This window comes from Drosophila hydei, unplaced genomic scaffold (assembly GCF_003285905.1).
Source record: "Drosophila hydei strain 15085-1641.00,03,60 unplaced genomic scaffold, DhydRS2 tig00008114-arrow-pilon, whole genome shotgun sequence".
NCBI classification, from domain to species: Eukaryota; Metazoa; Arthropoda; class Insecta; order Diptera; family Drosophilidae; genus Drosophila; species Drosophila hydei.
In genome coordinates, this window is record NW_022045827.1 from 3,962,243 (window position 1) to 3,987,272 (window position 25,030).

Below are 25,030 nucleotides of genomic sequence, written 5' to 3' on the forward strand. Positions count from 1 at the left end.
CCCTCGATTTGATCTTTCGATCTGCAGTATTTTTAATAAGCTTAATTTTAATTTGGTATCTATTAGTAAATTATGCCATATAAAAACAATTTCTTCCGTTGTCAGCTTTTTTAAATCAACAGCTGTTTTATTTTGGTTGCCATATGATATTTTGTGTATTTCTTTGGTATTTTCAAGTTATCGGCTGCAAGTAAAATTGAAGCAACAGTTTGTTTCGTAGTCTGGCAACACTAACATATTGCATGGCAATGTCGACCCTCGCATTTTGATATTTAAATCTGTATAAAAACTAAATTCGGCAATATGTCGGACCGACGTAAAGATATGTGGAAATTGCTGTACAATTTGGTGAAACGGAACCACGGTAACTTATCCGCTGTGTACAGCGTGGTTGACGACATTCTCTGCCAGGATCCGAGTCTGATCAGCTGCTCACCGGTGGGCGAATTGAAAAATAAATTCCAGGAGACTTTTCTGCTTTGGCTTCTAAACAAGCTGTCTGTTTATTTAAGCGAAAGTGCTGATGAAGGGTAACTGATCAATCCGTACTTATATATATGTGTGTATTAATTGATATATTTAGACAGTGCCTGAAGAATGTGCAGCTGCAGCAGAAGCTGTTATTATCCTGTTGGTGCAACCATCCGAGACTCTATGAGTGTCTTGTGGAGGCCTACGTGGAGGCGTTACAGCAGCTCTATGATAAAATGAGCGCCTTTGACTATACAAATCCCAACAAGAATTCCAAAGAGTTGCGCACATTGCATTTGAACATCTTTTTCTGCGATGCTAGTATGCTGCAGGAGTTCGATGAGGAATGTGCGTTTCAAGTGATCAAACTGCAGCTAGAGAACTCGGATGTGTACGCTAAGTATTTGCTGCTAGTGCTACAGGAAGCACATCACATTGGACGTGCTACACATACCGAACTGTTTGCCGAGAGCCTGCAACAGGCGCTGCTTACACTCAAAGAGTGTAACATGGACACCAAGTTAACTTGTCTGAGCTACTGTCATGCAGTGCTCCAAGAGCATTCCACAACCAGTTGGTCGAAAAGCATTGTTGTGACACATTATGCATCCCTAACGCTGCGCGCTGTTGTTCTTATGTGGTCCCTGACCAGCCGCTGGAAAGACCAATGTATGACGCAGGCGCAACTGGAGCGGTTGGCCACATATACCGAGCAATTGTTGCTAGTTTTTACAAAGCAAAAGATGTCTGATACGGATTGCCTTGAGTTATGTTGCCAAATGTTGAACGAACTGCTGTGTCTACCTACCAGCGCTTGGCGTTGCAGCCTGCTTCAGATTCTGTGCGACTACTTGCAAGAACAGCTGAAGGAAGCGAATTTAATGTTGCCTGAAAACACATTGCAGCTCTTGCTGCGCCAGTGGCGTGGGAATCCTAAACCAGTGCTGTTTTTGCTTGCTGCAGTTGCTACCAAGCAGCCTGCAGTGCGAGATAAAATCGTGTTGATCCTCAGCCAGAGTCTGGCTCAACTGTTATCTAAGCCGACCGCAATGAATTTGCCGGAATTGTTGGCCGTGCTGCGTGCGGTCAAGCAACTGGAACAGCTGCTGTTGGTGGCCAACCAAAAAGATCTGGTGGCTGCCAGCGATGAGGCGCTTAATGCGGCGCTGCTCGCCCAACTACCGCAGCACCATGAACTCACCCTGCAGACCGATGCTAACAGCAATTGGAATATTATGAGTGTACAGCTTTTGGAGGACGCATTGTGCTTGGCTTGTCCGGAGTTCTTGGAAATTTGCGCACTTTTGATGCACTGCACTTGCCTGCGTCTGCAACTGAAACCACACACTCAGCAACAGCTGCTGGGCGTGCTGCAACGAGCACTGCAGTCATCAGAGCTAGAAAAGAAGACTCAGTCGTTGCTTGCCTTAGCCACTTTGCGGCTGGAGACCCCTTCCAGTGCACACACACAGCTTCAGACCTTCTTCGCTCAGAAATGTCTAACGTTGCTTAATTCCGAGCAAAGCGAAATAGTCCAGCTCATCTGCGAGCATCTACCTCAGTTGTATGTGGCAGGCTACATCAAATCCGTTAACTTGCAGCAGATGTTGCCCAAACTGAAGGCTACAGAAGATGGCAACACCTTGGCCGCTGTGCTGCGTTTGCTGCTGTGCACTCAACAGCCGGAAGCAGCGCAAGTCTTCAAGACAGAGGAACGCATTACATTGTACTGCTCCAAGTGCGAAGAGCTGCCTGCCGCATTACCAGGGCAATATTTAGGCATGTGTAAACAGAGCACTGCTGTTGCCAAGCCTTTTAGCAGTTGCAGCCAAAGCATTCTCGGTGAGGCTCTGCTGTTTAAATCCAAATGCACTTTCATCACACATCACTTGGATGTGGTCAAATTGGAGCCCTCACTCTGTCTGCGCCTGCTTAAGGAATCGACTAATTTGCAGGCACTCAATGAACGCAGCTTCGAACGACTTGTGCCCGTGCTGGCAGCTCAATCGACAGACTTCATGCAGGAGTTGGCAAGTCTTGTGCTTAGTTGGGTTGTGGAGACGTTAGCTAAGCCTTTGGATGCACAGAGCGAGGAGGAGCAGCTAAAACTGTTGCGTGTGATCGTATGCGCAGCGCATCCGGAGATGGATGAGCTTTGGCTATTTCACTGGTTCAAGATGACCTTCTTTTTTCTGGTGCACACGCGTTCGCTGGTAGCCCAGGAAGCTGTGCTCGCCGCTTGCCAGATGTGCGCACGCCATGAGCTACAGCCGCTTACACTGTGGAACTGGTACAAACGCGATGCACTCGGTTTGGTCGTGCAGCTGGCACTGCGCGGCTATTTGACGGAAGGCGTACGCTTTACGCACTCCCTACGAGCGGTGAGTCTTTGTATATTTTGAAAATCAAAGCTGATCCGTGATTTCCTTTATAGCTCAGCAGGATGCTAGACTTCTCATGCGTGCAGGAGTTCATCTGCAAATATCAACGCCTGCTGACCGCTTTAATACTGCCCTATTGTGTTAAGGAGCCACGCTGTAAGGGCGTCTTTGTGCTTATAGCCAAGCATGTGCAGAAGCCAATTGCTTTGTTATTTTCTACGTCGTTTCTGCGTCTCTACGCACACGTCCATCTCAGTGAGCCGCCAGAGATTGCCAATCGTTGCATCGAGCTGGTGGCCAGCTGCACGCAATCCACAGTGCAGGAACTAATGAATGCCGATGTAAAGGTGTGTTGAAAATCCTCGTATCCTCACTCAACTCAACTTACTTATTTTTCGATTGCTTTAGCAAACTGTGGCCGAGCTGCTTATCTATTTTAATCGCAATCCAACTTTTGTGATGCGGTCCTTTCAAAGTCTGCTGCAGCTTAGCAATTGCAACGAGAGCACGTCCACGCAGGCGACCAATGCTCAGTTCTCCACGTTTATTGCGGAACGTATACTCGGGGTCATTACCTATTTTGAAAGTTGCCTTTCGGAGCCCACCTTCGAGAAGCCATTGAAGGAGGAAACACTTTACAGTCTGGGACAGATTCTTCGATTTGTTGGCCCTCAACATGTCACCCAATTTCGCTTTAAGATCATCGCCATGTTGAGTTTCGTGCACACGCTACAAGAGCCTAACCTGCAGCGCATTTGCTTGAAGATTTGGCACATATTCCTTCATGTTGTAAACATACAGGAGCTGGGTCCGTCACTGGGTCGCATTGTAGCCACGTTGCAACCTCTACTTGCCTACAGCGTAGATCAGGTCAATGAGCTCTACGAATTTGTCATACTACGCAATGCTTCCATGTTGGGCACCTACATTCAAGGTGGGTAGCTAAATCAAATAATGAATTCCTGTTGATTGCAATCACATTTATACTCTTATGATAGATTTATATTTTCTGGAACGCCTAGATCACGTGTCGACGCCTATACGTGAGTGCATTAAGCGACATACAGCGCAGCTGTGCCTTAGAGGCCCAGTGGCAGACGAGGAAGAAGCTCCGCTGCTGGATCAGCTGCGCTTTTTACATAAGCAAATCACTAACGAGTGCCTGCAGGTGCGTGTCTATGGACTAGAGCATATGGCTGAGCTGTTCGGTCGACGTCGCACCCAACTTTATCACATGATACTACACAAGCTGCCCATGGAACCGCTTATGGAGCAGATAGTCAATATCCTAATGTCTGGCAGCCAGCATGATGATCGTTCGCTGCAGCTCGCGTCTGCCAAGTGCCTGGGTGAACTGGGTGCTATCGATGCCAGTTATTTGCCTTCAAATTACAATTATGCCAGTGACCAGCAGCTCCCACTGAGCGTCCTAACGGACGACTTTACAGTTTTAGCTTTAACGGCACTCTGTCGAGGCTATCAGTTCCAGTTGAAGACGAAACATGTGGATAGCTTTTCGCTGGCCATACAGGAAACGCTCGCCGTCTGCGGTATTGCGCCCAAGGAGCAAAAGAAGCTACAGCTTTGGCAATCTCTGCCCGTGCGTATGCGCGAGATTATGGAACCATTGCTCAATTCCTGCTACACCTGCTCTCAGCGCCCCAGCACGCTGACACAACAGCCGCTCTTTGGCAGCCAGTACACACATAATTCCTACGAGCAGTGGGCGTTTCTCTGGGCTTCGCGGCTTGTTGACTACGTGCAGTCCTCGGACACGCGTCATTTGCTCAGCTCCTATAAGCCCTGCATAAGGCGCGACTCCAATATGCTGAGCACATTCTATCCTTATATTTTGTTGCATGCGTTGCTCGAGTGCAATCCAGAGCAACGTGGCCGCATTGAGGAGGAGTTCCAAGCGGTGCTGCAGGCCAATGAAGAGCTGTCCAAACAAGTAACTGCACCAGCGAAAGCTGTTCTTGAACCAACTTCAGCAACACTCAACACTGGCGGCCACAAGCTCATCGAGGCTGAGCACTATAGAGCCGCCACTAAATCAAATAATGATGGCCCCATACCTGGCTCCAGTGCTGAGGATCAATCCCGTTTGGCGGGTAAACTCTGTGCAGAGCTTTTGGACTTTCTTCAACGTTGGCTGCGCGAATGGCAACGTCAACATGGCCTAAGCATGGGCGGCAAGCCGCCCCAAAACGTTGACGCCAACTATGGTGCCATCTACGAGTTCGTGCAGCGCATAGATAAATTGCGTGTGGCACGCGCCAGCTACAACTGTGGCGAATACGCGCGAGCTCTACGCTATCTGGAAGCTTATATAGAAGACGACAAGGCGACGCGGTTGCTGGAACAGTTCACATTTCTCGTTGAGCTCTATGGACGGTTGATGGACTCCGATTCCGTGGAGGGGGCAGTCCAGACACGCAGCTGCGACATGAGCATCACTCAGGAAATTCTTGTGAATCGTCTGGTGGAACGCCAACAGGATATGATAACATGCTATGAGCAATTGCTGTCGAGCACAGAGCAACTCCAGCCGGAGCACATACGAGCCATTATCGATGCCTACTTGCGCATGGACACACCCAAGACGGCGCTGCTCATTGCTGACGGCCTCTCGCAGCGGCTGTCAGATAGACACACGGATCAGTATTTCAGCGAGTGTAAAGCGGAGCTGCTCTGGCGGCTGGGCAGCTATGATGAACTGGAGCAGCTACAGCTCGAGCAGCAGGAACAGAGACGCAGCAAGCCCAACTGGCATGCTCAATGCGCCCAGGCATGCCTGGCCCTAAGGCAACCGACGACTACAAAAATTGAGTTTGACTCGATGCTGGATACTATGCGCTGCTCGGTGCTTGATCAGCTGCGCAGCTGCACAGCCCTGCAGCAACATTCCTACGCGCATGCATATGACAATGTGCTAAAACTACATATGTTGCACGAGCTGCAGTGCAGCCAGCAGCTAGTGGATCAGTTGACAGCGCTACAGCCGGCAGAGACGGAGCAGGAGCAGACACAGTTGATGCACAACTACTTTGCCGATTGGCAAGCCCGATTGCAGATTTTACAGCCGCAGCTGCGTGTGCTGGAGCCCATTTACAGCTTTCGACGTAATCTACTCGCAGAGCTTAAGCGACGCTTGGGCGATCGTGCTCCACTGCAGGCACAACTTCGAACACAGCTGGCCCAGCTGTGGCTTAACAGCGCGCAAATCAATCTCAATGCCGGCCAACTGCAGCGCGCCCATCTATACCTGATGAAGGCGGCAGAGTACAAGCCTAGCCGTCTTTTCCTAGAGCGCGCCAAGCTGCTGTGGCAAAAGGGCGATCAGGTGCAGGCCATGAATTTCCTCGAAGAACAGTTGTCGGCCATTGGACAGCAATGCGAAGGGAACGTCAAGCAGCTCAGCGGCGAACAGCGTCAGCTCTACTTTGAGGGGAAGTACCTGCAGGCCACATACAATGCGGACTCAATGAATCTATGCGCTGAAGCCATACTCAAGTACTTCCAGGAGGCCATTGCTGTGCATCGTCAGTCGGAGCGCTGCTACGTGCAGCTGGCCCAATTTCTAGAAAAGATGCGTGAGGCGCGAGCCACTGGCACTGCCAATGCGCAGACACGCGAAAGCGAGGAGCTGCTGCTGCAAATTATGGTTAACTATGCGAAATCCTTACGCTATGGCAGTGATCATGTCTACCAGTCCATGCCGCGCCTGATCAGCCTCTGGCTGGATACGGCAGCCACGACCGAGGCCAGTACTACCCATGCAGAGCTGGTGCGCAAAATGAATGATTTGCTCAACAATTGCTGCACGGCGTTGTCCACGGGCATATTTTATACGGCGTATTCGCAAATGCTGAGCCGACTGTGTCACCCCTCGTCCGAGGTGTTTGCTGTGCTGCGCACTGTGATTATCATGCTGATACGGGAGTATCCGCAGCAGTCACTCTGGATGTTGTTGCCCCACTTCAAGTCCGCCACCGTGAATCGTGTCAAGCGCTGTAATTCGATACTCACCGATGAAAGGCTGCAGAACGCGGAATTTCAACGTTTATTGAGCGATTTCAATACTCTAACGGATCGACTGATTTGCGTAACCAACAAGGAGGTGACGCTCGATCGCAGCTATAAGCTAAGCGATCTGGACAAACGATTGCCGCAGCTGTGCAGCCAGGCGAACTTCTCCAACATAATGCTGCCCTTTGAAAAGTATATGCAGCCGACATTCAACATATCCTCGGCGCAGGATAATGCTCCCTCGTCCACTCCTGGCGCTAACAAATTGTCAACGAGCAATTGGTTTCCTTATAAGCATATCTATATAACTGGTTTCCAGGAGAAGGTGCTCGTGCTGCGTTCGGCGGCGCGTCCCAAAAAGCTGACCATACGCTGCAGCGATGGACAGAACTATGATATCATGGTCAAGCCCAAGGACGATTTGCGCAAAGATGCACGTCTCATGGAGTTCAATGGGCTGATGAAACGCTATCTACATCAGGATGCGCGTGCCCGCCAGCGTCGTCTACACATACGCACCTACGCCGTGCTGCCATTCAATGAGGAGTGCGGTCTGCTCGAGTGGCTGCCGAATCTCAATTCATATCGCGGCATTTGTATTGCGTTGTACATGCAGCGTGGCCAGGTGATGAGCGGCCGCCAGCTGCAACAGCTAGCTCTGCCACAAACTGAGCCGATTGAGCGCAAGCGGGCCGTTTTTCTTAAGCAGCTGCTGCCGGCCCACCCGCCCGTGTTTCAGGAATGGCTCCTGCAGCGCTTCACCACGCCTCACAGTTGGTACGAGGCCCGCAACTCGTATATACGTACGGTGGCTGTCATGTCAATGGTGGGCTATATCCTGGGCCTGGGAGATCGCCATGGTGAAAATATACTCTTCGACGAACGCAATGGCGATGCGGTGCACGTGGACTTCAATTGCTTGTTCAACCAAGGCGAGGCATTTGCCTATCCCGAGGTGGTTCCCTTTCGCCTCACCCATAATATGATCACGGCCATGGGTCCGTTAGGCGTGGAGGGCAGCTTTCGCAAGTGCTGTGAGATAACGCTGCGACTCCTTAAGCAGGAGACCAAAACGCTCATGTCCATGCTGCGGCCGTTCGTCTACGATTTGGGCCCGATCCAGAGCCGTCTCATGGCCTCGTCTAGCAACCGGAACAAAAACGGTGCCGAGTTGACCGATCCTAAGGTCACAAACGATGTGCAGCGCATTGCCGAGCGCTTGCAGGGACATGTGAGTAGCTTTTCCAGATCCCTAACTAGCTCAAGAACTCTAATCCAATTATTACTTTGACCAGGTCAAGCGACAGCAGGCCAACAGCATACCCCTATCGACAGAGGGGCAGGTCAACTACTTGATTAATGAGGCCACTAAAGTGGATAACCTCGCTTCCATGTACATTGGATGGGGAGCTTTTCTCTAGCTTCTTCAGCCAACTTATTTCAATTTGATTTTGTTTTCTTTTTTACTATATGTATGCATTTGAAAATGTTGAAATTGTTATTTTTAAAAAATTATAAAAAATATAAAAAAAATAATTCTATTAATTTAGCTTAACTAGATTTTATTATACGAAATCAAAAATTATTTTATATTATAGTATAATGCGAAACTTAAAAGTTGAAAAAGGTTTATCCGTTACCAATTAAACGGAAAGGGTATTATGATGTCTATAAACTTTTTTATTGCATTACAGTGTATTCTCCCTAGTAACAGATTTCAAAAATTGTCTGAACCAGAAACAAAAAACTTTTAAAGCTATTGTATAACTTGATCTAATATTTGTCAACTTCATTTCAACTTTAAATTTGCTAAAAAGGCAGATAATAGCAAAATTTTCGTTCTTGTAAGTTTCCGGATAAGGGAGTCTATACTGTACTTAAGTTTATTAGCTTTAAGTGACATCGGACCCAATAAAAGTGTGGTTCGCCAAAATAGAGCTATATAAATAGCTATAGCTATTTTATATTTTCGTTACGGAAAAAAACTGTTCACAGAGATTAACATTAAAACAGCGTTCTATTTTCTTGTCAATTCGTTTAGAAAAGTTGCCAAATAGCTTCTTGGTGCAATTGGCTTATTCAAATGCATAACGACCCCGTCTTTTTGGCTATTGTGATCAGCTGATGGCGCAACCTATCGACTCATCGCTGGAATGTGCCGGAGCAGCAGCCACTGCGTACAAATTATTTAAATTGGTTGCAACAATAGATGAGCATGTCGAAACCAATTACTTTTGTGACGGGCAATGCTAAGAAATTGGAGGAACTGGTCGCCATACTTGGGCCTAATTTTCCACGCACGGTCATCTCAAAAAAGGTTGATTTGCCAGAGTTACAGGGAGAGATTGATGAGATTGCGGTGAAGAAATGTAAGGAAGCAGCTCGTCAAGTGGATGGTCCAGTGCTAATAGAGGACACCAGTCTGTGCTTTAATGCGCTAGAGGGATTGCCTGGTCCGTATATTAAGTGGTTTCTCGAGAAGCTGCAACCCGAGGGACTGCATCGAATGCTGAGTGGTTGGGAGGATAAATCTGCACGTGCTGTTTGCACATTTGCGTATTGTGAGAGCTCCGTGGCAGAGCCGAAAATCTTTCAGGGCATTACAGAGGGCACTATTGTGGAGCCGCGTGGTCCGCGCGATTTTGGCTGGTTCGTATTTGAAAGAATAGCAAGTGAAATTGATCAAATATATTCATTTTGCTTGTCCACAGGGATCCAGTGTTCCAGCCCAAAGGTTACGATAAAACCTATGCTGAACTGCCCAAATCAGAGAAGAATACAATTTCGCATCGGTTCAGGGCGTTGGATTTGCTGCGAAATCACTTTCAAAACGAAAAATAATAAAAAACCGCGATGACTACTTATTACAATTGCTAATAATAAATTTATTTATTTGTGATATTTGTTCAATCATGTCGAGAAACTGTTAAATTTAATGCTATGCGATTACAACTTAGTCATCTTTCTTGGTCTTCGCCTTCTTGACCTTTGAAGCGTCTTGCTTGATAGCCCCACTTACAGGTTTGTTCCAGTAGTAAAGCAGCTGAGCGAAAATGACACCATTGGCAAAGGTCGAGGCGATGAACGTGATGATAATCATCCGATCTCCTGTCTCCTGTATGGATGTGAATATGCGTGCCACCGATCCGGCAAACATCATTATGACAGTGGCCGCCGACAGCTGACCCGTGGAGCCGGCTTTGTAGTTGGTCAAAGCCTGAGATAATTTTCCCACCAGAAGAATGGGTATATTACAGCTCTGTATGGTGAACAGCACCTTCATGGATGTCAGCCCTGAATTGAGTACATACAGCAGTATAGCGTAGGCTACTACAAATATAAACGCATGTGGCTTTCGTCCACCAAAGAATAAGACTAGCGCCGCAATGGCCACCGTTTGGATGGCGAGGAAAGTGTTGTCGCCCCAGGAGCTGAACGGATAGCCGTTCATAAAGTTGTACGACAAGTGGAATGTGATGGCCAGCAGATCCAGCATTACGCCCATCAAGTTAATGCCCTCGCCAGATTTGCTGTTAAGAATCTTCACCACTTGCGGCACTTTCACCAGCACCGAGCCGGCGATGATGCCGATGCCGAGACCTTTACTCAGTAGCGCCTTGAAGCACGGAACTGCAAATTAAAATTCATTTATTAACCATCTGCTAGAATAACGTAAGCAGTGCATCCAACTTACCATCGAGAAAATTGTGATCAATAACGTAGTTATCATAGCACTTCTGATTCATGAGAAACAGTGCACCTTTCTTGATAACATCGACCATTTTTGGTAATTTATCACTTTCTACGTAAGTGCTTGAGCGACAAGTGTATTAAGCAATTACGCCGGCTCTTATCGAGGCGCTACTATTCTTCGATTGTGCGCAATTGAACAATGAAAATGAAATTGAAAGCCAAGCAGTCCACGTAATACAAACACCAATTTTAGCTGTTTTTTTTTTTATTTACTGTGATACTGGTATTTTTTTAACAGAATTCTAACAGCAATACAGCGATAAGGCACGTGCATTACAGCGACCACCTACTATTAGATTGAATTTGAAATTAACAGCCGCTGAGTGGTTCAAAGCATTTACACTAACAGAGATGTAACATAAAACGGATCAGCTTATATACGCGATAATTAAAAGTAAATTTGATTGACACGGGTTGTGAGTTTGATACTATTTGAATGGATGTGAAAGAAACTTTCAGGTACACTCGAATTTATATTACTAATTGAATATTTTAAAGTTTGCCTTCATGACACCTATCGATAGATTCAAGCCTGTTTAACAACACTAGTCTCCTGCTGACACAAGTAATCGATTGTATTACAGCTGAGCCAGCTGCTTGCGAATACGGCTGCACGTACATATGTATTTTTCAAAATCAAATATACTGCTACGCACATAATTAGTATTAAAAATAAACATTGATTATTTCCACAAATATAATCTGGTCTGCAAAAAGCGAATTTAATTAAAGAAATCTCCCTCCTGGTTGTGACACAAATAGTGGCTTCAAAATGGGATCCGATGACCTCAGCGCAGGCGACAAAATCCAAAAGGGATTTCAGATTAACTACATGATACTGCGAGATGCGGACACCGGCAAAGTCATCTGGCAGGAGAATAAAGACTTTTCCGCACCAGACGTGGAACACGAAGCGCGAGTGCCAGTTAAAATTCTGGACATGCGCGCCGTATCACGAGAGATCAATTTCAGCACGATTGAGTCAATGGAAAACTTTCGGCTCGACCAGAAGGTCCTCTTCAAGGGTCGCATCATGGAAGAGTGGTTCTTCGAGATGGGCTTCGTGGGCGCCAACACCACCAACACATGGCAGAGCACCATTGAAGCAGCGCCCGAATCCCAAATGATGCCCGCTAAAGTCTTAAATGGCAATGTGACAATTCAAACCAGTTTCTATGACAACGAAACACTCATCACAAAATCGGTTGTGCGCTTATATTACATATAAATATATATTGTGTGTGCGATACACCAACGCTCACACACAGACACACGCCTATACACTCACAAAATCCCCCACTGTCAGGTGTTCCTCAAACATACATATATTGATCTGCTGCTGTTTCTGCCGTTTGCCGGTTTGTTCATTCTTCTGCATTGGCACAACAACAAAAAATATATAAAATATTTTTAAATTGTTACCCAAATACATTTTTACAGCTTGCCCAATATTTCGTTCTCTCTGTGGACAAGAAGCAGACACAATTCTTACGCATTTCAATGCAATTGTTTTTGTGCGTTTTTTAAGCTAGTATATGCCATCTTACATACATCTAGACTAATGCATTTTAATATTTAATTATTATTTAACATTATTGTTTAACTTATTAATAAAGTATTAACGAATGTAATACAAATATATGTAGATAAACTTGAAGCTTGCAAATGCTTATTTCAGTATTTCTATATTGTTTACAAATACGAATTCTGTGGAGTAATTAAGTAAGTTTACCTTACAGGTAAACACTATTATTATGTTCGCCGGAGTAGATTGCATATAGCCTAATCGTTAGATAGTTATTTACATATACTGTCAGCATATTTGTCTAAAAGGGGTCAAGAATTAGTTTGGTCTCGGCTTTTTACTTTCAAAATCAAGTATAATCTGTAGAAGAAACTCTTAACGTGCGCCCCTTAGGGCAAACGAGTTCTGGCTTGGCAATCAACTTGATAAATATTCATAATCTGTATTTGCGAATATCGAATTAGATTAAGAATCTTTGTGGCTGGCAAAGGGAGCTCGAGTCGAATTGTTGACGGCGACTTGACCCCATTTCGCTCGAGCACTCATCTAAAATAGAACCGCCGCCAGGTGCCCGGTTAAGAGATACTTAATTATGACGCCGGCGTCCAGAGACGCGTTGCGAAAGTCTTCGTTTTTAGTTGCCAACCAATCTGGTCAACAGTTACCTTTGAACGCGTAACGGCAACGGGTCAAATCATGGCAAATCTACGCAGCATTGTCTTGCTGCTATTGGTGGCGCTCCTTGCTCTGGCTGCCATCAGCAGCGCTTCGGCTCAAAAGAATAAGAAGCAACAGCAACAGCGGCCCAAGCCGGTAAACCCCAACAAGCGCCCCCAGCCACACCAGGCGCAAAGACCCCAAAATACAAGGCCCAATAAGCAACAGCAAAGTAAGCCCAACTCCAGGGTGTTTACCACAACGCTGCCGGAGCTGGGCAAGATTCGTGGTCGCACCTTGCTCACGGAATGGACAGGCCAGAAAGCTATGCAGTTCCTAGACATTCCCTATGGCAAAGCGGAGCGTTTTAAGGTAAAATTTACTAGCAATTGGGCTAATATTTATTTTCATTTTAGGCAGGGAGAATCTGAATTTGGGAAATTCGGAAAGCAAATAAAAATTTTTTAACTTTGCTTTAAATGACCTGAAGTAATTTCTGGCCAAAGTCCTTAAGTGTTCCTTGCCGTACTCAAAAAGATTCTTTAAAAATCACTTGAAACTTGTTCGAAAACAGTTTTCAATATATTTGTTCATAAATGTTATCCATTTTCGAGAGCTGTTAAAAACTTCTGAAATCTTTTTATGCCTTGATCATATATGGCTCATAATATAGAGTTGCCTTATACTAATTTATTATGTTTCTCATACGCCCTTAAAAGCCGGCGGAACTCACGTCGTCTTGGAAGGGCATTCTGCAGGCACATCGTCATCATGCCGGCTGTCCCTCTATACAGGATTTGGTCAAGTTCGCCAAAATGGAGGAGAACGGTATTGATATTGAAGACTGTCTGCGCTTGACAGTCAGCACAAAATCGGTGGGTTTGCCTGGACTTAATCCATTTGACTATCATAGATAATGAACCTCTTCGCAGCTGGAAGGTAAACTGGCTCCTGTCATGGTCTATGTACATGGCGACTTCTTCTATGACGGCGACACTGTGGAAGCTGCACCTGGCTATCTGCTGGAGCGCGATGTGGTTTTGGTGTCGGTGCGCTATCGACTGGGTCCCTTCGGCTTCCTGTCCACGCTGAGCGATGAAATGCCCGGCAATGCGGCGGTGACAGATCTCATCTTAGCCTTGCAATGGATCAATGAACACATTACGGCCTTTGGTGGCGATCCAGAGCGAGTGACTCTGTTCGGCCAGGTGGGCGGAGCGGCGCTTATTAATGTGCTCACGATGAGCCCGGCTGTGCCAGCGAACCTGTTCCATCGTGTCATCTATATGTCTGGCACAGCCCTATCTCCGGCCTTCATCACAGATTCCCCACTGACGACAACTAAGGAAATCGCACGCATTGCCGGCTGCAAGCAGCTCACCAAGTCGGACGCACTGCACAAGTGCTTCAATCGCATGAACGCCACCATGCTGCTGGCTGCCTTCAGTGTCTTTGGCGAAAAGAAGCCTTTGGTGCCCTCCGGTGCGTACGGTGGCGTCCAGCTGGTCATTGGCGGGCCATCGGGCATTCTGCCAGAGCATCCGGGTCGACTGCTCGCCGCCGAGAATTTTACAGCCTATCCCACCTTGGGTGGCAGTGTCAAGCACGGCGGCACCTTCCTGATGAGGGGTAAGTAATACCGTGGAGTCCAACTAGGTAATAGGCAGATGAAGGCTTTGATACCCCTTGTTGCATTCTTTATAGATCTCTTCGTGGATAGCTTTAATGAGAGCACTACAGATGACAAGATGACCGGGGAGAAGTACATTGAAACAATTATTCAGCAGATTAATGGCGCCGATACCACGAGCTCTTGGCGGGAGTTCGCCGAAGAGTATATTTTCAGTGCCGAGGACATTCGGAATGGTAGCTTCAAGCGCCTAACACCGGGTCTAATCGATGTGAGTTGCTACAACTGCAATGTGGGCTGAACAGAATCGCAAATAGATTTCCTATATTGTGCTTTGCCTTACCTTACCTAGCTTTGTAGCACGATCGCGCTGAAGAACCCGGTGCTGTTGGTACTCCAGGCCAATGCCAGGAAGCTGGCGAACAGCACTTACCTGTACACTTTTGACTATGAGGGCGAGCTGAATCGCTATGCCACCGGCGAGGAAGAGGCTATCGATGTGCCCTTCGACATGGGCGTCAGCCTGACCGACGAGAATCTCTATCTGTTTCCCTGGCCGCGCATTAATATGCTGAACGCCAACAGCGATGTCAAGATTGCCAAACGCATGGTGGCCCTTTGGACCTCCTTTGCGGCCGACGGTGTGCCCATGGCGGAGGGTGTGCCCGCCTGGCCCCCAATGAATGACGAAACTGGTCCGTACATGCATATCGGACGTACAGTTAGCTTTGGCGACAATTACCTGGACGAATATAGCATTGGGGTGCAGGAAGTGAAGCATGGCTATAACCTCGTCAATGAGGACTACTATGAACTCGAGGCAGTGCTGCGTGATGCCCTCAATAAGCAGGAAGAGCCAGCTGAAGCCGAGATAGACGAGGACGAGGAGCAGGAGCAAACCAACGATGAGGCCGGAGCCACCGAGGCGCGTGGCCAGAACCTGGTTTTCATAGCTAGAAAATCGACACGCGTACAACACTAAATTGCACGACTCACAAATAATTTTATTTATACATATACAAATAAAACTAATAAATATTGAAGAATTTATTATTCCGAAAATTAATTTCAGAAGTGCTTAAATTATAAGAGAAAACTTTCTTCTATTATGATGAATCTTAATTTATTCTTAAGTCTTCCATTGTCTCTTTATGTTTGATGGAGTTCGACCGTTAGCTAAAGCACTCCAATAACTCTGCAGTCCATTTATAAGACTTGCAAAACGTGTATTTATTTTTTTTATATTTTGTTAATATTCGTTTCCCGGGATCATTATCAATTATATATTTTTTCTGCTGATAAGGCGACCAAGTACAATCTTCCGACATGAATTATTATTGCATGCTGAATGACTACTTCTATTGCAAGTATTGTATGTATATATATAAATATATATATCTATATATATATATACTTTATACTTTATATACACTATTGATGCACTCACTGAACACATTTGTATGTATTTACTCAAACAAAGTTTAGTTCAATCCATAGATTTTATATATTGATATAATTTACAAGTTTGTCTTATTCGAGCTTCACTGTATAAGATTATTTTACATAGAAAAAGCTATTTAAGGCAAAATCATCTTTAAACAGAGCTCAGATCAGTCCGGAATGGAATTTTACTTCTTAGTTACTTTGATGTGCATCTTATTGGGATCTTTGAACAATGTGGTAGGTCAATCTATATATATATATATAAATATATTTAGCAAAGGTATTTCCCAAACATTATCAGCAATCAGAGAGGACACCTTTCGACTCGCAGAACCAGTGTGAAGCATATTGTTTCAAAGCATTGCAGCCGTTGCTGGACCATTTGTATGTCATGAAGAATCTTTGGTTGACCTGCGATGCAAACAAATTGGCGAATGCGGCGTCCAGGCTGGATAAGATCGAAGGTCAGCTGGCTACACAGGCAGAGACGTCAACCAGATTTAGCAGCACAATCGAGGAAGTAAAGCAAAAAGTAACGGAGCAAGAAAACTTAATGGCCAAACGCAAAAAAGTTCCCCACAAACCGTTCCAGCAAATCGGATCCAAGTTTTACTACATTGAGCAACAAACGCCGCTCAATTGGTTTGCCGCTGCACACAAATGCATCGCACTTGGCGCCCATCTGGTAGAGCTAAATGATCAGGAAGAGCTGAATGCGATCATTCCATTCTTGGATGCTCAGAAATTGTATTGGACTGATATCAATGACCTTAGCTTGGAGGGGTTTTACCAATCGCTAACAACTGGTCTGAAAGCCAAATTCCTGCGCTGGAATCAAAAGGAACCCAATAGTTTAAAAGGTGAAAATTGCATTCATATGTTAAGCACAGAGTTCGTAATGAATGACTTAAGTTGCGAGGAAAAGTGTCATTTCATTTGCGAATTATCAGATGAATAGCTGTACCAAACTTTGAATATGTATTAAAGTTTGTGTATGAATAAATTATTAATGTTTTAGGTATTGAATTTTTATATTTGATTTCACTTTGAATTGGAAATTGACACACGGCTAAAAGGTAGATATTAACAGTTAACAGCTAAAAGCTAACAGTTAATAACTAACAGCTAGAAGATAACATCTAGAAAGTAATAGCTAAAAGCTAATAGCCAACAGCCAACAGCTAACAGTTAGAAGTTAACATCTAGAAATTTACAGCTAACAGCTACCAGCTAGAAGCTAACAGTTAATAGCTAACAGCTTGAAGATAACATCTAGAAGTTAACAGCTAAAAGCTACTAGCTAACAGCTACAAGCTAACAGTTTAAAGTTAACAGCTACAAGCTAAAGCTATCAGATAAGAGCTAACAGCTAAAAGGTAACAGCTAATAGCTTGCAGCTAGATAGCTAAGCAGACGAACGTGGCTAGATCGAATTAGCTTGTCTTCCTGTTCAAGCATATAGAGGTATATTTACTTGATGTTAGCTGCCACGCCTTCTTCTGCCATTTCGATTTGAATAAACACATTAATAGAGCAACTTCAAGTTGACTTCAATAAATTTCAATATAATAATTATATTTTAAATACGTTTTCAATTCTTATTAGAAATACTGGTTAACTAATTAGTCCCAATCCTAGAAACGTATCTTGTTTCGATTGGGACGCTTGATGAGACTCTTTCGCACTTCTAGTTTTTTGAGATTGCTTGCCGCTTGCTTCCTGCGCTGGGCCTGGCCGAGGACCTTGTGGCGTGCGCGATTGCGTAAATAGTAAATCTCACGTATGAGACTGTGGCCCTGGTCCTCGTCCTTCAGCGTGGCCGAGAACTCGTTGAAGTAGTTGCCGCCAATGGTCAACGTCTCGTCGATCTTCATGTAAGGACCGTAGAGCGTAGTCATGGGCGGCCAGTAGCCGGACCGATAGGAGCCCAGCGGATTGCCGGTAATTACGAAATTCGTCCATAGCTCGACCATGCGATGGGCCATTGTCATATCGGGAGGGCTTAGGCGCTTCACATGATCGGGATAGGGGAACAGATAGAGCGCCTCATCGGTGAGTGAGACGCCAGCCTTAAAGGGACTCTGCATGTTCGTCTCCTCGTCCATGTCGCGATATCGATTGAACTCGCCCGCGTAATCGAAGGAGTAGAGAAACGTGTTCTCCGGATTGTGTTTGTTGTTCATATTAAGGGCCAGCAGCACTGGCAGCTTGTGGTTTAAGGTGCCCGCCACCTGAAAGAGAAGTCTCACTAGCATACACGAGTTATTGGAGTTGCGGACTTCTACTCACATCAATTAGCCGTGGAATGAGCGTGTCGAAAGTTCCGTTCTCAAGTAGCTGGCGATTGAAGAAGTCGTGGGTGACAAAGCTGGTCAACAGCATGGTCTTATCGGTGCCCACCACCTGGCGAATGACGTGATCGATATAGTTGTAGGTATTGTAATCATCGTCTGGTATTTTGCCCTCAAAGTCGTTCTCCACGATTTCATTTAGCACACGTGTGCCCGCATTCTTGGGGCAGCCACCCATGGCGGGGTAGGAGAAGTTCGACTCCAGCATGAGATCATACGGGTGCTTGGGTAGCACCCCGCTGGGACCGCCAATTGTGAACTGTATGCCGCCCGTGTGACCAATGCCCAGATCAGATTTCTCAACCTACCAACAATTAATTGAGCTGAATAAGAGGTATAAAGAAAGTAAGATTTCACCTACCGCATGGTCCATGAATGCATTCAACAGCTCCAAGGCGCTCAGCTCCATTAGGCATTTATTGAGATCGCGCACAGTTACCATCTGGCAGTCGGCCTTTTGGGCAATCTCCTGGGCATGCTTGCGCGGATTGTCCTCCAGGAAAATGGGCATAATGGCCGAGCCAGAATGATAAATCACTTGACTGAACAGGCCGCGCTGCACCATCGGCGAAAGGGTAAGCAGGTGCGCTATGGCCGCACCACCCACCTGTCCAGCCACCGTGATGCGGCTCGCATCACCACCAAAATATTTAACAAAGTGCTTCACGAACTGCAGTGCCAAGAAGATATCGAGAACGCCGGCATTGCCGGGTATCTCATCAGTCTTGGTCGAGAGAAAGCCAAACGGTCCCAGTCTATACTGTGGCGTCACCAGCACAATATCCTTCTCCAGCAGATAGTCGGGTGGCGCCTCTGAGTTGCTGCCCTCATAGAGATACTCGCCGTGTATGTAGACCAGCACCGGCAGGTTGCCAGTCACGTTCGGTGTGGTTATGCTCATCGTAAGGCAGTCTTCGACATCCAGCACATCGTCCAGCTTTTGCAGAGCGTCCAGCGACACGACAGACGGACAGCCAATTTTCTCCGCTGTCGCATCCATAACATCTTCCCAGGGCTCAATGGGACGCGGTGGCTAGAAGGAGATGATTGTTGGATTTATTGCACGAACAATAATAAGCTCTGCCTTAATTAGTGCATGGAATTTATTGTTTACCAATCAGGCAAAATTTCGCATCTTAACGACTCTTGCCCCTTAAAGATGTTGCCAGCAAACTTGGCTCTGATTAGGTCTTAGCTCAAATAAATATTTATGAGCTGCGTGAACGTTTTCGTTGAGATAACTTTGCTTACAAATGGCTTAAGGCTTTGGGTGAAATGCTCGGCGACCTAAAGAGTCGAGTCGACGAAATAGTACCGAACGTCTAGCATTATTTATGATCGTTAGAGAAACTTTTTTTTGCATCAGCTGACTCAAAGATACCCTAAAACATTTACGAAAATTTCTATATGAATCATTTGTTTGGCACAAACTATAAAATATTTATGTATGCTGAATAAAGATTAGTTTAATGAGGAATTTATTATGCACATAAATAATACTTAAAATGTCTCAGTTAGGTTAAACTTGGTGAGTAGCTTAAGTATAAGGATAGGTGGGTTCGAACTAAGAGCTAAGTGAACGAAATTTCTATTTTAAGTTCCTTTTTTTTCTGGGTCTTGAGTATATGAACCTTTTGGCTGCCTACCTTGAAGCGATGTTGTCCCGTGGGCGGCTCAGCGTATCTGACGTCCACGAACTGCAACACCTCGCGCTTGCTCCAAGCGGTCTCCACTATTTTGCCCTGAATGGCGCCCAGCTTGGGCAGCTCCACAATGGTATCCTTCTCCTCGTCGTACAGCCTGCCGCGCACGCGTGCCTCTGCGAAAACGGCGCCGCATGCGATCAGCGCGGCGCACAGAAGCGAAAACTGCATTTTGGGTATTGTGAAGCCAAGGCCAAGATGCGACAGCGCTCGCATAGGTACGAAACTCAACTGATCTTCGACAGCAGTTGGCGATTAGATTTTAGTTCGATCGCTTTGCTTGGCCACAGTAAAAGTTTCACTCCGTTGCGCGAATACTGCCAAGAAGCAGAATGCAAAATATAGAAAAAAGATCGAAAACAAGCAAAAAAAATAAAGTTAAAAAGAAACAAAGATCACCTACGTTGCGCTGCTGTAGCCATCCCATTATTTTCCATTTCTGCTACCAATTAATTTCTTGGACACTATTTTTGTTTGCTCTGGTTTCTTGAGGCGGCGTTGATAAAAGCCAAATAAAAGTAAAAGGGAAACTTGACAGCAATTTGCTAATAGCTTTTTAGTTCTCTCAGGAGGTCACTTCTAATTAAAAACTGAACTAATTTGTTTAGCCACTGCTCGATTACACTTTTCCCTCGTATTTTGCTGGCTCGCTAGCGGGCCCCTGCGGCTCAAGCTAATTTCGGCGAACACACAATTAATATTTGCTGGCCGATGGCAAACAGCCAATAGCCAATAGTAAACAGCAAACAGAGCTGGGGATTACCATTAGGGCATTGGCCGTCTATTTGTTCTTCGCATAATGAAAGTTGGCGCCTCGCATCGGATTGATTAGGTTCAATTATACTTTCAGAGCTGCAGGCCACAGATTATTCTCATTTAAATTTTGGATATTTTAATTTGAAAAAATTTTGATTTCGATGAATTTGTCGCTACTGGTTTTTGTCTTCATATTAATCATTTTGTGCGGTGGGTGAAAGTATTTACCTTGCTATATGCTTTTGCAAATAGAAATGAGCGGACGGGACACGCTCATTAAACGGCTTAGACTTCGGTTCAATGACCTTTGCACTAGTATAAATATGCATATTTATCCACATGGCGGAGCGCTTAGCTTAACAAACTTTGTTATAACATCTGTAAAATAACTTTACATAAATTAATTAATTATCTAAGAAGGTTACAGCTTCATAATCAATGCCATGACGGTTGACACAGGAGCTAAGGCTAAGAATGTTATCAAAAACAAAGGCAAGAAAAAACTAAACAAAAGTTTATAAAAATTAAACTTTGTAAATAAGAAATTCATGCAAATTAATTCTAAAAGAAATGCAACAAATATGATTTGTAGAAAAAATGAGATTAAAAAGTGAGTTCAGAAAAAATTATTAAGATTATAAAATAAATATTTACATCTTCTCGATAATATCATATCATAATTGAAATAATTGAATATACATACTTAAAAAAATATATAATATAAAAAAATATAAAATATAATAAATTTAAATATATATATATATATATATATATATATATGTGATAATACGGACTAAGGACTGAGTATCAAGAATGAAATACATCAAATATAAATACATTTTTTAACGCCAAAAGTAAAATATTTCTCAAGTGTCAAATCCAGTTTAGAGTACCCAATAGACTAAGTTGTTATTATACAAATTGTAAATTACAAATATATTTATGGATTTATAATACATGCTCAAAATAAGCCTAGCATATTCAATGCAAAAATATATAAATCTCTATTGCATTTATGAGAATCACGTAGTAGAGCAGTATTAAAAATATAATTTATGCAAATTTGAAGTAAATGTTGTATGCAAACTGAACTCAGCCCGTTTGAGTCTATATGTTATATTATACTATTTAATCCACTCTTAAATTGCAAAACTTTCCACACTCAACACTTACATTTTCCATAATATCAATTATACATAATTTACTCTGCAAGAACTGAGTACTCTTAGCTTATCAGCAAACAGTCAATCAATCAGAGCAGACTTTTTATATGTGCTGAGGTCGTATTTAATCTTTTCTCCCTCTTCAACTTTCCGAGTTAAGAAACAACAATAATATTTATTTATTGAACAAATTTAACTTTACAAATTTGCAAATATCTATCGATATAAGCTCGAAATTCGCTAATAAGAATTATAAATGAAATTGAAACAAGGCAGTGATTACTTTTTGTAATGATTTTTAGAAGCTGAAACGCTGATATCTGCGCATTAGCTTAATTCGTTGTGGATTGTTGTCGGAATACAATTGGTTCTCGTCCGGCTGGGCATAGCGATCGTTGGCTAGCTCATCATCCGGCGATGCTTCCTGTTCAGCACTTGCAAAGCTCTCTGGGTTGTAGAGACTGCTGAGCTCTTCTACCCAGAGCGTGTAGGCTTTGACATAATCTTCGTAGCTGGGGTAGGCACTTGGATCTGGTGCATTTTCTTCATTCGTAGCGTACGTCTGTTCACCTCGTCCCTGCTGTTCCCGTTCTTGCTGTTCCCGTTCTTGCTGTTCTCGCTCTTGCTGTTCTCGCTCCAACTGTTCCCGTTGCTGCTGCTCTCGTTCATGCTGCTCTCTGGACTCTTGCTCGCGTTCCTCTTGTGCTCGCTCCTGTTCCTCACGCTCCTGCTGCAGACGTTGCTCCTCCGAGTCCATGGGCAGCAAGTGTGCTTGTTGCTCTCGGTCCGTCTGCTCGCGCTCTTGTTGCTCGCGTTCCTGCTGCCGCTCTTGCTGCAGCCTTAATTCATATTCTCGCTGTTGCAGCTCTCGCTCATCCTGCTCGTCTTCGTCCACGTGCTGCCTTGCCTCGTATTCGCGCTGCTGCTGCTCGCGTTGTCGCTGCTCTCGCTCGAATTGTGCCCGCTGCTGCAGCTCGCGTTGCAGTTCTGTTTCGCGTTGTTGCTGCTCCCGCTGACGTTCCTCTTCCTCGCGCAAAAGCTCCTCCTGCTGTTGTTGCTCTCGCTCCTGTTGCTCACTCAGCTTCAGATCTCGTTCCTGCTGCTCTCGCAGTAGCTGTTGCCTGCGCACCTCCTGCTCCCCTGCGTAATAATCGTTGAAAGCTGGCTGTCTGTACTGGGGCTGCTGTGGCGGTCTATAAGGCTGCTCGGGGTAGTACGGCCGTCTTGTTGTCGTTGTCGTTGTCGTCGTGGTGCTTGTGCTGTTGGTGGTATTGAAGTACTGGGCATATATATTGGGCACATTGATGCTCTCGCCAAAATGCTGGTCTAGCTCCAAGATGCTAAGCCGAGAGTTGGTAAAACGCAAGAATGGGCCATACTCCGAGGTCGCCTTGGGCCACACGTTTGAGTTCTGATTCGGTATGCCATTCTGGGCAAAGCTGACCCACATGGCAACTAGGGCGCGGGCGAGCGACTTGTCCTGGGGATTCAAGTTGCTAGCATCCTTCGGATAGGGAAACAGGTAGACACTGTCGTCACTGAGCGAGGCGTCCACTCCGAATGGCAGCGGATTGCCAAAGTGGGCAAAGCGATGAAACTCGCCGCGATAGTCAAAGGTGTACAGATAGGTGGGATTCTTCTTATAGGACGAACGAATCGAGTAGACAACGGGCGCCCGATACAATATGAGATTGCTCAGCTCCACCAAGCCCTGTGAGACGCTGCGAGCATTGACGTAACGCAACTGCTCCGGCGTAAAAATCTCCCGAATAGCCAAATCGTGCCATATCTTATGCTGCTGCGGCGGGGCTGTGTGTCGCAGCACCACATTGATGTAGTCGCTGATGTTTTGCGACTGCAAGCGCTGTATTTGATCATAGAAACCTGTTGAAGGAGCAGTTGATTTCCGGCAATTATGAGTATGAGGTGGGCACTAGGAAGTAGGGAAACACTTACGTGACACAATGAAGGCGCTGGCGTCCTTGGTGGCTCCAATGACTGCGGGCTTTAGCGTGTTGTTGGCACTGTTGCTGGCAACAAGAGCAGCCGGATGCTCAGGCAGATAGCCGAGGGAGTCGCCCACCACCAGCTTGAAGCCGCCCAAGGCGCTGAGGCCGCGCGGCTCGTTCTGCAGCAGCAACTGCTCAAAGATGCTAGCCAACTCAGATGTGCGCAGGCGGCTCAGGCATTCGTAGAGCGGGCTTAGATTGCGGCCAGCGCTGGGACAGCGAGCGAGCTGAGCAAAGGTGGCCAGCGTCTCGAGAGGCCTTTCGTCGATCAAATAGGGATTCAGAGCAGTGCCCGACTGCAGAATGAGCTGCTGGAACAAGTGCTGCGTTTTCGGGCTCAGGCTGAGCGCATGGGCCAGCGTGGCACCGCCTGCCTGTCCAATGACCGTTATTTGGTTGCTAGATCCACCAAAGTAACGTATGTTGCGTTGCACCCATTCGAGAGCCTGCTGCAGATCCGACAGAGCCACATTTCCGGGCAGTTCTTGGGTGAGAGCGGCCAGAAATCCAAAGGGCGCCAATCGATAGTTGACGGACACCAGGATCACATCGTGCTCCAGCAAATAGTCGGGCTGCGCCTCCTCGGCGCCGCCATCGAACAGCATCTCGCCGTGCACAAAGACCAGGACGGGCAGCTCGCGGGCTCCGGCGGGCGCGTAGACATCCAGTGTGAGGCAGTCGTCGACGTTTTCGCCGCGCGCTTCTGCTACCTGCAGGCGCTGCACTTCCGGAAACTGGGCGCAGTTGGGGCTCGATTGGGTTGCATTGACGATCGGCTGGTAAGGCGCTGCTCTGGCTGGCTGGAAGCGTCCCAGGCCACTGCTCACCTGAGCGTAGCGTATGCCCAGAAACGCATCGATGGGTCGGTTCTTAATGAACTGATAACCGCGCAGCCCAAACACTTGACCCACGCCGGGCACATGCACACCTCCACTTGGCGGCGGCGGTGGTGGGGTCACAGCATCCACTTCCCAAGGAGCCGCCCTCAAAGGCTGTGGCGTAAACACACCATGCAGCCAAGCTTCCCTTTCGCTATCCTCATGTACCTCATCAAACTGGGCGTGGCATGCGCCCAACACCAGCAGCAGCAGTAGCTGCCAGAGCAGCTGGCTCTTCGCAGTAGGCAGCTCCATGTTGTGAACTCCCTAGTGGCTAAATT

At 46.0% G+C, this 25,030-nt stretch overlaps 8 protein-coding genes across 8 annotated transcripts; 5 read left to right on the top strand and 3 right to left on the bottom strand.

Moving 5' to 3' along the window:
• Positions 1 to 5: 5 nt before the first annotated feature.
• On the top strand, positions 6 to 8,308 carry LOC111599446 (serine/threonine-protein kinase ATR). The gene is made up of 6 exons (XM_023315101.2): positions 6 to 530; positions 584 to 2,852; positions 2,906 to 3,199; positions 3,261 to 3,786; positions 3,851 to 8,112; positions 8,177 to 8,308. The coding sequence occupies exons 1-6, from the start codon at positions 304 to 306 to the stop codon at positions 8,300 to 8,302; spliced, it is 7,704 nt and encodes a 2,567-aa protein (XP_023170869.2). The 5' UTR covers positions 6 to 303; the 3' UTR covers positions 8,303 to 8,308.
• Positions 8,309 to 8,776: 468 nt separating this feature from the next.
• Positions 8,777 to 9,779, top strand: LOC111599453 (inosine triphosphate pyrophosphatase). Its single transcript, XM_023315111.2, has 2 exons — positions 8,777 to 9,530; positions 9,593 to 9,779. Exons 1-2 carry the CDS (start codon positions 9,091 to 9,093, stop codon positions 9,720 to 9,722), a joined length of 570 nt encoding a protein of 189 aa, XP_023170879.1. The 5' UTR covers positions 8,777 to 9,090; the 3' UTR covers positions 9,723 to 9,779.
• On the bottom strand, positions 9,765 to 11,170 carry LOC111599452 (mannose-P-dolichol utilization defect 1 protein homolog). The gene is made up of 2 exons (XM_023315110.2): positions 10,576 to 11,170; positions 9,765 to 10,511 (listed from the first exon to the last, which is right to left on the bottom strand). Exons 1-2 carry the CDS (start codon positions 10,661 to 10,663, stop codon positions 9,835 to 9,837), a joined length of 765 nt encoding a protein of 254 aa, XP_023170878.1. The 5' UTR covers positions 10,664 to 11,170; the 3' UTR covers positions 9,765 to 9,834.
• Positions 11,171 to 11,210: 40 nt separating this feature from the next.
• Positions 11,211 to 12,184, top strand: LOC111599474 (probable cGMP 3',5'-cyclic phosphodiesterase subunit delta). Its single transcript, XM_023315144.2, has one exon. The coding sequence runs from the start codon at positions 11,407 to 11,409 to the stop codon at positions 11,860 to 11,862; it is 456 nt and encodes a 151-aa protein (XP_023170912.1). The 5' UTR covers positions 11,211 to 11,406; the 3' UTR covers positions 11,863 to 12,184.
• Positions 12,185 to 12,347: 163 nt separating this feature from the next.
• Positions 12,348 to 15,428, top strand: LOC111599490 (glutactin). Its single transcript, XM_023315156.2, has 5 exons — positions 12,348 to 13,188; positions 13,536 to 13,691; positions 13,749 to 14,445; positions 14,521 to 14,717; positions 14,799 to 15,428. Exons 1-5 carry the CDS (start codon positions 12,856 to 12,858, stop codon positions 15,426 to 15,428), a joined length of 2,013 nt encoding a protein of 670 aa, XP_023170924.2. The 5' UTR covers positions 12,348 to 12,855.
• Positions 15,429 to 16,055: 627 nt separating this feature from the next.
• On the top strand, positions 16,056 to 16,862 carry LOC111599488 (accessory gland protein Acp29AB-like). Its single transcript, XM_023315155.2, has 2 exons — positions 16,056 to 16,126; positions 16,191 to 16,862. Exons 1-2 carry the CDS (start codon positions 16,067 to 16,069, stop codon positions 16,845 to 16,847), a joined length of 717 nt encoding a protein of 238 aa, XP_023170923.2. The 5' UTR covers positions 16,056 to 16,066; the 3' UTR covers positions 16,848 to 16,862.
• Positions 16,863 to 17,523: 661 nt separating this feature from the next.
• On the bottom strand, positions 17,524 to 20,114 carry LOC111599487 (glutactin). Its single transcript, XM_023315154.2, has 4 exons — positions 19,887 to 20,114; positions 18,602 to 19,273; positions 18,179 to 18,544; positions 17,524 to 18,120 (listed from the first exon to the last, which is right to left on the bottom strand). Exons 1-4 carry the CDS (start codon positions 20,112 to 20,114, stop codon positions 17,524 to 17,526), a joined length of 1,863 nt encoding a protein of 620 aa, XP_023170922.2.
• Positions 20,115 to 22,093: 1,979 nt separating this feature from the next.
• On the bottom strand, positions 22,094 to 25,030 carry LOC111599481 (glutactin). The gene is made up of 2 exons (XM_023315149.2): positions 23,819 to 25,030; positions 22,094 to 23,746 (listed from the first exon to the last, which is right to left on the bottom strand). Exons 1-2 carry the CDS (start codon positions 25,002 to 25,004, stop codon positions 22,161 to 22,163), a joined length of 2,772 nt encoding a protein of 923 aa, XP_023170917.2. The 5' UTR covers positions 25,005 to 25,030; the 3' UTR covers positions 22,094 to 22,160.